Raw genomic sequence first — 12,090 nt, 5'->3', positions numbered from 1 at the left:
CTGAAAGTTGAAATCTGAAAAGTCGAGCCGCCTGTAATTGCCCAAGACAGAGATGGTGTGTGTGTGTGTGTGTGTGTGTGTGTGTGTGTGTGTGTGTGTGTGTGTGTGTGTGTGTGTGTGTGTGTGTGTGTGTGTGTGTGTGTGTGTGTGTGTGTGTGTGTGTGTGTTGGGGAGGGGGGGGGGGGGTGTGGGTGCGGGGGGGCTGGGCTGAGGTGGCCGTGTATAAATAGTGTGCTCTCAAACACACAGTCATAACAGCAGGAGTGATCTCACCTCTTCCTATTCCTCCTCCACCCCTTCCATCGCTGCGATCAGGGAAAGAGAAAGCAGCCGCTCCACGGTACAGCAGCAGACTGCAGAACGGTGGATTTTTGCGTGTGTGCAGGACCACTAAAAAACACCCACCGAATCCCCGCGCCACCATGGAAGAACTTACGGCGTTCGTCTCCAAGTCTTTCGATCAGAAAACCAAGGAGAGCAGCAAGGAAAGCGCCATCACGTACCGGGAAGTTTTGGAGAGCGGCTTGGCGAGAGCCAGGGAGCTGGGGAACTCGGAGACGAGCTTGCAGGACATAACGGAGAGCAGCCACTGTCCGGTGCATCTGTTCAAGGAACACGTTGAGCTGGAAAAGGACAAATTGAAGGACTTTAATGTTTCAAGGGCCACAGAAGGTAATGATTGTATTTTAGTTTTTTGGGGCGAAAATAATGTCATGTCGCGAAATGGAAAGGCTACGAGATGCGTTGTCCACCAATGTTGGGTTGAGGAGCGATTTGTGCAAATCGCGTAAAGCAAAATCGACTCGTTTATTGTGCTTTTATAACATACTTTTTTTTTGTTTAATACCATCTGGAAGCAACATTGTAATGTCTGCTGTAGGGCCTATTGATTGCCCAAAATCTTCGGCCCTGTCTTCTTGATTGTTTTAAGATTGCTAATCAATTGCAAGAGTCCGGTTGAATTCGGGTGTCTGTATTATATTTAAAAAAATATGAATTGTGTTGCCAATAACTTATTTTAAACACAGTTAATAGTAGGCCTATATTGTGTTTATTCTCTTTGAAATTTGTCAATACAATTCCTGTTCTAAATTTGATTTATTTTCTATTTCCAAAAGTCAGTATTTTAGTCCCCACAACAATTAGGATCGGCCTGATTTAAATTAATCAAATCTATCTCATTAAATTAAATCCCACAATGGTGGCAGTTTTGACTGCACTTTACCGTCCGTATGCCTATACTAATAAACTTTTCATGTAGGCCTACTATAATATGCCTTTTGTTTTGCAGCAGGTGTAAATGCATTACTGCAAAACCCTGCAAAAATACACAACATATTGGAGCACTCGGTAGAATAGGAAAATGAATGTCTCTCTGTCATCAAATGGTATTAATTAAAAACAATGCCGCAAACGGATTTATTCTGATTGCTCAATGAATAGCAATTGTAGATCATTGTCTGGATGTTGAAATGTAAAGAATTGACCTCATCCGTAGGCTACTTTGTATACATGAAGCGCGCAGGAAAAGACAAACAGGCCTACTAACAGAGAAAGTTGTTCTTGCTGCCCAGTACATATTTGTAGATCCAGTTCTTCCAGAGATGTCAGACAAGGCCTAGAGTTAATGCCGCACAGGCTTTCACTTCAGCCTTGATCTCTCACTCTCATAGCTAGGATTCCTAGATATCTCTCATTCTCACAATAGCAAAGTGCACCCGTTTAGCTATAGAGCCCAATTGCAGGCTCGTTTGTGTTTATTTGTGTTTCTTACGTGTGACCTGTATGTGTGTGTGTGTGACCTGTATGTGTGATATCAGTCTTATGCATGGTCATAGCAGTGCGTGCGTGTGTGTTCGACCTTTTAAGCAGTGCCAGTGCGTGTGTATATGTGCGCGAACGAAAGCATGAATGCATGTGTGTGTGTGTGTGCATATCGACAGGCATCAACTAACACATACAAATCCTATATTCGGACCACCATTTGAACGCAGGGATATACGAGTGTAAAGAGAAGAAGGAAGACGTGAAGTCGGAGGACGAGGACGCCCAGAGCAAACTCAAACAGCGGAGGAGCCGCACCAACTTCACCCTGGAGCAGCTCAACGAGCTGGAGAGGCTGTTCGACGAGACGCACTACCCGGACGCCTTCATGCGGGAAGAGCTCAGCCAGCGGCTTGGCCTTTCGGAGGCCAGAGTGCAGGTGAGGCAACGCCTGGAAGGGATGCGCGGAGACATGCACGCGGAAGCCCGCAGCTTCTCTCCGTTGATTGGTTGATGTAGATGTTCCATACATTGTATAGTGCACTAGTCTAGTCAGTCGATTATACTCTGTTCGATGGATTATATACTGGGTTGTATTATTCAACATATTTGAGTAGGTCCCATCTTTAACCCTTAGCTTGCTCAAGTTTAAATGAGCAAATAACTAAATTAAATGCAAAAAATATTGTAGGCCTTTAGGGCATATTTTATAATTATGATGCACGTTTCAGCTCTGTGGCGGTTTATAAGATTTTTATATTCGTCCACTGCAATATTTAATTTCCTTATTTGTTGTGCTTTTTTACCCCCTTGGTATAGGCCTACTATAAATGTTGAACCAAGTTAAGGCTAACTTGTAACGTGCTGCTAGGATATTGTTGTGGTATTTAAGGTCGCCTCGTGGTAATTCCGCATCTCAATTTAGCCGTTGTATTGATACGTTTATGGTCAACCTCAACCTCAAATGTATGGACAGCATGTTTATTGGTGGCCTGCTCTAATATATTATGATTTATAAAATAGGAAATAAATTAAAGACTTGCGTTTACATGCCTGCAAGATGTATCTTGCAAATAATTTGAACAATGCAAACTACAATTAATGTTCAATCGAAGATTTACAACGATGAATAAAAAAGAAAAATAGAATTTCAAGGGAGCACAGTCATAACCCATTCAGCTTTTCCCATTCATATTTCCCATATAGGCTACTACTACTAATAATACTCATGATAATAATAACCACAATAATACATACATTAATAATAAATACTCTCAGAAAAAAAGAAGATTGAAACGAAACATTTCATCTATGCTTTTAAAGCAGAAGTGTAAAGAATAGCCTACGACAGGCTACCCCAGTCTCAACACGTGGACCATTGGGAACCAACACGCTTTACTTTAAATTCGTGGCTGCTTCGACGTAATCCTTGTAAACATCAGCCATTGTCTTAATGTGCTGGCTTGTGCGTGTGTGTGTGTTTGTGTGTGTGTGTGTGTGTGTGTGTGTGTGTGTGTGTGTGTGTTGTGTGTGTGTGTGTGTGTGTGTGTGTGTGTGTGTGTGTGTGTGTGCGCGTGTGTGTGTGTGTGTGTGTGTGTGTGTGTGTGTGTGTGTGTGTGCGTGTGTGTTTGTTTGTGTGTGTGTGTGTGTGTGTGTGTGTGTGTGTGTGTGTGTGTGTGTGTGTGTGTGTGTGTGTGTGTGTGTGTGCGTGTCTCTACTCCGCTGTTCAGTTTTGTAATCAGATGAGCAAGCGGCAACGGATTACAACCCGCCTCGCTACCATCTCTGGTTGTCAATTGTCGAGGTTGGGGGGAAAAGCCTAACATAATATAACACAAAATAACGATGAGCAATACGATGTACGGAGGGAATAAATCACATTACGACTCCGGGGCGAGCAAAGAAAGCATTAAACCACAGTTTCTGCTCAGAAATCACGGAGGTTTTCGTTCGGAAGAGACCGCTTTTCGATCGTCCCAGCAGATCCATTGAAAGTGGATTGAGGGACAGTGGGCTGATGGAGGGTATTAACCCGCACTTAGACGCCGGGACAGGAGCCCCGCGCGCTCCGTGCAGCTGTCACGAATCTAATTGAAAGTTATGAGAGCTGGGTGAAGAGCCGGCAGTAATTCGATTTGGACTAATATCTCTCGGTTTCTGGTGCAGCAGCTAAATTAAATGTCATTATTCACTGTCTCTAATAAAAATCAAAAGGAAATGAGATTAGGGGGTATTTGTGAGGCGCATCATTGAGTGGTCCTTAATGAAGAAATAACTGTCTCAAGCAGTGTAGTTCACTTTACTTAACATACTGGCTCATAATTGGAATTGATCCCGAGCTGTCTAATATTGCCCTGGATTAATCCGATTTTGTTTTTCTGCTTAAATTTTAAAAACACCTGCTTTTCATAAACAACAACAGTTTCCTTCCATATACAACATGATAACATAACCAGGCGTTTGCCTACACAGTTAATCTAGAGTCTGTATACTAATAATCTTAATAATAATCCTAATAACAATAACCAAAATACTAATACTAATACGAATTTTAATACTTTTACTACTACTAAATAAATAAGTACACAAAATCGAAATAATAATTATATACTATAATCCGTTATACTGCAAATTGAATAATAGGCTTACATAATTAAGAATTTCATTAATATAGCCTATTCAATGGAATTAGAACGGGATGAGGCCATTAACAGTCTTCACAATGTCTTCATCAGCAACATGCACTCCGCCTTATTGACAAGTGGATTATAGGAGCCTCATCGACAGATGCACAACGATGATCTTGTTCCTCCAAATGGCTTCGGCACCTTGAGTAATTAGAGTGCGCCCTTTGTGGTCCGAGTAGTCGCTAATTTTGCAACTGTAAATGATAATCATTACAGGGTCGGAGGGGAGAGCAGATAATGTTATTCATGAAGGGCAAATTAGGTTGATGATGATTAACAATAGGCCGTAGCCTATAGGCTTAACTTCTTAGCGAGAACAAATTGGAAGGATATTCATCTGGCTTACGTTTCTTTTTGCTTCTGAAACGAACGAAAACTTTTTTCATAAGGCTATAGTAAACATAGCCCCCCCCACACACACATGCACTCCCCCTTTTTCCAACAAGATTTGTATTTAATTTTAAAAAGCAAGCATTCCTTTAAAATATAAGGACATTATAAGTAGCACAATTTTGATCCGAAATTACTAATGTGTACAATGATATGTTGTGATATGCATATTTAACAATGACAATATAACACATTACATTTGCACTTTGATATTACAGGTGTGGTTTCAAAACAGAAGAGCAAAGTGTCGAAAACAAGAAAACCAGATGCACAAAGGTAACTACGATTGTATGTGATCCAAACTTTCCAGAACACCCTTTACACATTTTCAACAATTGTGTCCATCAATTAAGAGCATTGGAATTATTAAACATACACAAATGTTTCTCATTTTAACACTACAAAATTCCTTTTGTAATGTTTTTATAAAACTCTTTGTGAATGGAAATGTGAACTGCAGTCTCTTGATCTCACATAACAACAACTGTCTGGATGTCTGACAGACATCTCTCCCTTCTCCCCAGGTGTGATCCTTGGCACTGCCAGTCACCTGGACGCCTGCAGAGTCGCACCCTACGTCAACATGGGAGCCCTGCGGATGCCCTTCCAACAGGTACAGCCACCGTCCGAACGCCGTACCATCACCACGGGGTGTGTGCACAGATGGGGCCCCCGAGGTTAGGTCTGGGAGCAGATTGTAGAATAGCGAGGGGATTGATTTAGTGTTTCATTTAGTAGTTGGAAGCCGATGATTATTCTTTTACTTGTGTTTTCAATTTTTTTTAAGGAAGATCTAGAGGCTAGGTCACTGCTTTCGGAGCGTGAGGGGCTTGTTGAGCAATTTAAGACCATTGGGAACTCCATTTGACAATTTGGAGTTTGAGTTAGTGCTGCATGATGGGGCTTTTTAGTGTGTTTATGTGTGTGTGTGTGTGTGTGTTTGTGTGTGTTTGTGTGTGTGTGTGTGCGTGTGTGTATGTGTGTGTGTGCGTGTGTGTGTGTGTGTGTGTGTGTGTGTGTGTGTGTGTGTGTGTGTGCGTGTGTCCCTTTCCAAGGCATATGCATACATACCCAAACAAGATAGTGTGTGTGTGTGTGTCTGTGTGTGTCTATGCTCTTAGTATAGCATTGTTGTTGTTATGTAGCTCGGTTGTAAACAACCCCAGCTCACCTTTCACCTCCTGGCTGTGATCTTAAGGCAGGAGGGTAGGCAAGTGTAGTGTGTGTGTGTGTGTGTGTGTGTGTGTGCGCGTGTGTGTGTGTGTGTGTGTGTGTGTGTGTGTGTGTGTGTGTGTGTGTGTGTGTGTGTTAGGGTGTGTCAATGTGTTCATGTGTATGTATTATTTGTTATTTTGCTTGTGTGTTAGTGTGTATTTCTGTATGTTTTTGTCTGTTTGTCTTTGATAGTGTGTGAATTACGTGTGTATGTGTGTGTGTTGGTTTGTCTTCATGCCTTTTTGTTAGCATAAATGTGTCTTGTGAGTTTGTGTGTGCCTGTGTTTCTGTGTGTGTTTGTGTGTGTGTATGTGTTTGTTTGTATTTGTGTGTGTGTGTTTGTTAGTTTATATCAGTATGTGTGTGTGTGTGTGTGTTTGTTAGTCAAAGTGTGCGTGTACTACATGCAGGCAGAGAGTAGAGGTGGACAGACATTTGATCCGTGGCTATACGCTACGTAGCATCATGGCTGCTGCTAGCCAGCCAGTCTCTCCCGTTGTGAAAAGCGCCAGCCTAATTAAGCCAACAGTGCGGCAGGCGCGAGCACATAAAAGAGATGATGAAAGCGGGGAACGGAGTGGGCCCTGATGGTTATTGGCATTGAGCTGGCAGGGGTGAAGGCATGAGACCTGCATACAGAGAGAGACTCACTGCACAAGGTTGAGCTGAGACAGGCTGGAGCTAGCTAGGGCACACATTTAGTCTTTCAGAGTCCGTATCCAGAGTCAACCTTTCCACAGACATCACGCGCCGCGTGTTTACCAATGTGAATGTGTAACGAGCTGCCATGGGTTGATGTGCACGCGGGACGTGGACTAGTAAATTCAACACTTGTAGACATGGATATGAAGACACACAAGACACACAATCACGTACATACACACACACATGCACACACATTTACCCACACACATACACCCACAAACATGCACGCATGCACACACACACACACACACACACACACACACACACACACACACACACACACACACACACACACACACACACACACACACACACACACACACACATGGACACACATACACACACAGACTCGCACACACACTCAGGCATAACTGCACGTGCACATAAACACCAACACATATACAAAAAAAGGTCATCCATGATTCAGAATGCATTCAATGTTCAATAAGTTCTGAGATAAGTTTCGATGAGTTATCATTTTAAATATATGCACATGATCCAACTGGACTGTTGACTTTGGTAGATGTTTGTTATTCATGTCATCAAATGCTGAGCAAGTACAAAAGACTCAAGATTGCACTGAAAGCATATGCAGTATATATTACACTTTATATTGATTTACACTTTAAGTTAAGCGGCACGCACGTTTGTCATTTCTTTTTGGGACATTTTGGGTTGCATTAAAGTTTGTAATTTGCTGAAATGTTGGGCCAAGGCAAAACGTTGACTAGGGGTTGCCTCAAATTAATTCATATTGGGTTGGAGGAGAAATGAAGCAGCACCAGTATCTTTCCCAATGGTGTTTGAAATGGGAAATGTGCTACACCCAAGTTAATTTCTATCTCTAAAGCACAGGGATGCCTAATTTTCACCTACTTCATAAAAAATAATTACCAAGAGGGTGAGATGTAACACGCTATGCTCCTAAAGCACCCCCGCCAGCCAGCTCCAACCTCAGGAACATCGAGATAAATATTTATAACTCCAAATATGTGGATATCTTTTTAGTGCAAAATTGTTTATTTATGCAATTGAATCCATAATGAGCATAACAAGGCGGTGCGTATCTCCATGGGTATGAGCGCTTCCTCCGTCTGCATTAAGCCAATGGGCAGTGGCTCCCTGGGAAACACTTTGATTCTAGACTGTTCAATTGGATGTGGTGCCTGAGCGTAATGTATGATTCATTAACTTTTAGAATAGCTGACGAGGAGAGAAAAAAAAAAGTGGGTGAGGCTCAGAGTGCTGCCCCTTAGCTATTTTCTTAGAAAACACGCCACAAGCAACGCCTTTGACGGGGTAACATGTGAAAGGTGTGGCACGGGGTGGGAGGCATTTAAGAGTGTCAAACTGTGAAACCTAAACCCCTTTAGTTTCCTCTCACACACACACACACACAGACACACACACAAACACACACACACTTGCACACTCACACTTGCACACACACAAACACTCGCAGACACACACACACACACACACACACACACACACACACACACACACACACACACACACACACACACACACACACACACACACACACACTCACACACACACACACACACACACACACACACACACACACACACACACACACACACACACACTCGCACTCGCACACACGCACACGCCACCCACGGCTCGTGCCACTAACACTTGTCTGTGGCTCTCCTCTCCCCCAGGTCCAAGCCCAGCTTCAGCTGGAGGGCGTCGCCCACTCCCACCCACACCTGCACCCCCACCTGGCCGCTCACGCCCCCTACCTGATGTTCCCGCCCCCTCCCTTCGGACTACCTATTGCGTCGCTGGCGGACTCCGCCTCGGCGGCGGCGGCGGTGGCGGCAGCCGCCAAGAGCAACAGCAAGAACTCAAGCATCGCCGACCTGCGGCTCAAGGCAAGGAAACACACCGAGGCTTTGGGACTCTGACCCTACCAGGGGCGGCCCCCCCCCCCCCCCCCCATCCCCACCCAACCCCCTCTCTCCCGCCTCCCTCCCCTCCGCGCGCCTGACGGCCATAATCGCCTCTCACACAAGACTGAGCCTGTGAAAAGAGAAAGAGGGCCCACGACACTCACAGCTAATACTAAACTAAACAAAAAACACTGAGCGGGAGAGAGAGAGAGAGAGAGAGGAGAGAAACGCACAGACACACAATGGAGACATGGGGGGGGGGGGGGGGGGGGGCGGTGGTTAGGAGGAGGTGTTCGTGGAGGTGGTGGTGGAGGAGGTGGTGGTGGTGGTGTTGGTGGTGGTGGTGGTGGTGGTGGGGGAGGCGATAGAGAGAATGTGTGTGAGAGAGAGAGAGAGAGAGAGAGGAAAACCAGAGGCTGGGGGTTGGTGGAGGGGAGAGAACAGTGGAGGAGGAAAAAACTGAGGAAAACTGGATGAGGAGGAGGAGGAAGAGGAGGAGGAGGAGGAGGAGGAGGGGGCGAGAAAATTGTCACAAAACCAGCTGCCAAAACAAACCACTTGTAGAGTAACGGTAATTAAATACCAATGAAATCACCTTTTACTTTTCGCCCAACAGGCAGGACTTCTGCGAGGCCAGTGGCTCAGTCCACTCCAGGCACAGATCACAAGCCCAGGACCGTACAAACACATGTGGATGTCTGTGTGAGGGCCAGCCGGGCCCTTCACATGGGAAGACCTAATAACAAAGTAAAGTGGCAGGCAGCAGACACGCAGCCAGCGGCAGGGTTGTCCCTTCTCAAGCCTCACTCCAAGCCAGTCATGGCGGCCATGTTTGACAAAAACAACAACAAAACATATATGTGTATATATCTACATATATATACATAGATTCACCCCCTGGGTTGTGTGCGTGATGGGGGACATAAAGTAGGGAGGGTAAGGTGAGGGGTTGATTGGGGGGGGAGGAAGGGAGGGAGGGAGGGAGGGAGGGGGGTAGGGGTAACTTCATGGAATCTTGGAAGAGTCTCTCATATTTCCACTTTCCCCCCCCCCCACCACGCTTAAGCAAAACAAAATCAAGAGACAAACGAACAAGCTAACGAAGCAAAACAACAACGACAACACCAAATCAAAGCAGAAAAAAACAAACGGAAAGAACCTAAAATGGCCGCTTCTCCTCCCCAATCACTGTGTTCCCCCTGCTGCTGCTGCTGCGGAGTGCATGCGTTCTAGTTGTTGGATCACCTGCCTCTGTACCCGGGCTGGCCTCTATATATCCTCTCTCTCGCTCTCTTGTTCTGAACACTGCCATTCAACCAACCCACGACCCCACCACCACCACCGCCACCGCCGCCGCCACCGCCACCACCACCACCACCACCACCTCTCCCCTCCTCCCCCTCCTACTCCTCCCCCTCCCTTAACTCCCCCGATCTACTAAGCAAAAAGGTGTCCATTTCGCTGACCCTATGCTTTGGACTTTTTTTGCGAAACCATAAGCAACACATCCGCCACCTGGATGAGCGGGAAAAGACATTATTCTGTGTAGCTGGGCATGTGAGACTTGGGTGACGCTTTTATTAGAGGGGGGTCACGTTTCTCACCCTATCGTGCTCTCTCTCTTTCTTTGTTTCTTTTTGTTGTGCTGTATAATGGATAAAGAAGTGAAAATGGCCTTTGCACTTCAGGTCTTGTATGTGGGTGTTTACAAGTGGCACTACAAGCAGATACTACTTTACTAATTGAGGGATGGGGGGGGGGGGGGGATGGGAGGGATTGATGACGCAACGTTATCAACGAAAACGGACAGTATCTTGGATAAAGGGTATAACTGCATTTTTTTGTAATTCTGAAAATATGAAGAAAACATCAGTTTAACTGAAAACACAATTGTGTGCTGTTTAAGTGCAATACTGTAAATAGTGAAAAAAAGAGAAAAGTCAAACAAACTAGCAGTTAATCCTCAACGCTAAAGAGACCCAATGATATTCAGGCATTTTTAAGCACTGATATTATTGGAGTGTTGAATTTCTTTGCCAAACAGAACAGTTTTTTCTAAGGCAGTGTATAATATATTAAGTTGAATAAGACTCATCTCCAACCATGTGCCATACTTCACAAAACTTCCTATGTATTAAAGCTTTTTTTTCCCATTATGTACAATTATTCTAAGTTGTTCAGGCAGACATGAGCACATGTTATGTTACTTTGGAAATAGACCACTTACGAACAGATAAATATGACATTATGTTCAATTTAAAAAAGTCTGGAACTTTTATTTTATAAAGTTCCAAATTTACATTGTAATCTGTATGAAGCATTGCTTAAAATAATTACATTTGGTATAATTTTGCATGGTAAATATTTCATTGTTTCTTTCCATGTTATGTTTCTGTAAACAATTATTACAGACAAAGAACTCTTGGAATGTTTTAAAATCAAATCCTTTTATCTTTTAGGGGCACCCCCTTAACACTGCTGTCATGACTCCCTAGAAAGTTCTGCTTACTTCTACATTTACAACTACCCCTGTTTTCTGTTAAAACCCCTTCCATTTCGAATTGTTTATCTTTGTCTCCATTTTAAATTAAACATATGGGTGTTTTATTTATTATTTTGTCTGAAAGTTTATGAAAGATGAAATAGTTGAACTACAAGTGTACATTTTTACATGGCTTTGCATTTATTTTTATATGTTTTTTTTAGCATAAATGTTGAATTGGGAGGCGTGGATGTAGTGCATTGTTTGCCGAAAATGTAGCGTGTCCGAGTTTACAAACATTTCATGGATGGCTGAATTTAACGATACTCCATGGGATTTGTTGTACCAATTTGAATAATTACCATTTCACAAGCAAGCATGCCTAAAACATGAATCATTGTACGGTTTGTTTCCCCATTTTTGATTCACAAAATATGAATGTACATCTTGTACAAGTAAACTATCAATAAAGTTATAAATATTTGTACTGGCTTTTTCAAATACTTTTCAAAACTTTCACAATGACCAAACAACTCTTGATGTAAATTATATCTACAGTATGTATATATATTTATGCATATAAATAAACAGAAAAGCAGTGTATCTTGCATTGTACCAGCCCCGTCAACGGAGATTCACCTCAACAATCCTAGGACTAAACAATAAAAGTGTACACATTCATATGCATTTTATTGTTATATTTACATCTCGCCACAAGGCGCGGATGTTGATCCAATCCAGGCGATTGATCCCCTCCCCCCTTCCCCTGTCATGGGGGGAACATTTGATCCAGTATAGCATGTAATTATTATTATTATTTACTCTATATATATTGCGCCACACCAGGGCTAATGCCCAGCAGCTGTCCTCCAGTGAAACTCTGGATCCATATACCTTCCCCTGCCATTCAAACCGACGGCATGACGACGTG

At 43.6% G+C, this 12,090-nt stretch overlaps 1 protein-coding gene across 5 annotated transcripts; it reads left to right on the top strand.

Annotated features, from left to right (window-relative positions):
* Positions 1-263: 263 nt before the first annotated feature.
* shox (shox homeobox) lies at positions 264-9,634 on the top strand. Of its 5 annotated transcripts, none has more exons than XM_030344287.1 (6): positions 264-672; positions 1,995-2,203; positions 5,060-5,117; positions 5,366-5,454; positions 8,447-8,659; positions 9,294-9,634. In XM_030344287.1, exons 1-6 carry the CDS (start codon positions 423-425, stop codon positions 9,381-9,383), a joined length of 909 nt encoding a protein of 302 aa, XP_030200147.1. In that variant the 5' UTR covers positions 264-422; the 3' UTR covers positions 9,384-9,634. The 5 variants fall into 5 exon arrangements, with proteins under 5 accessions (XP_030200147.1, XP_030200145.1, XP_030200146.1 ...); XM_030344285.1 differs by having other exon boundaries at positions 5,345-5,454; XM_030344286.1 differs by having other exon boundaries at positions 5,060-5,129.
* Positions 9,635-12,090: the final 2,456 nt, after the last annotated feature.

This window comes from Gadus morhua, chromosome 20 (assembly GCF_902167405.1).
Source record: "Gadus morhua chromosome 20, gadMor3.0, whole genome shotgun sequence".
NCBI classification, from domain to species: Eukaryota; Metazoa; Chordata; class Actinopteri; order Gadiformes; family Gadidae; genus Gadus; species Gadus morhua.
Note: the sequence above shows the minus strand (reverse complement) of the source record. Positions and strands in the feature narration are given on the sequence as shown.

What these genes read in the sequence shown, in the direction of transcription:
- shox (XM_030344284.1), top strand. Translation starts at nt 423, where the DNA reads ATGGAAGAACTTACGGCGTTCGTCTCCAAGTCTTTCGATCAGAAAACC. An exon ending in TGTTTCAAGGGCCACAGAAG is followed by an intron (nt 673 to 1,994) that starts GTAATGATTGTA and finishes ATTTGAACGCAG; the next exon opens with GGATATACGAGTGTAAAGAG. An exon ending in TTTCGGAGGCCAGAGTGCAG is followed by an intron (nt 2,204 to 5,059) that starts GTGAGGCAACGC and finishes TTGATATTACAG; the next exon opens with GTGTGGTTTCAAAACAGAAG.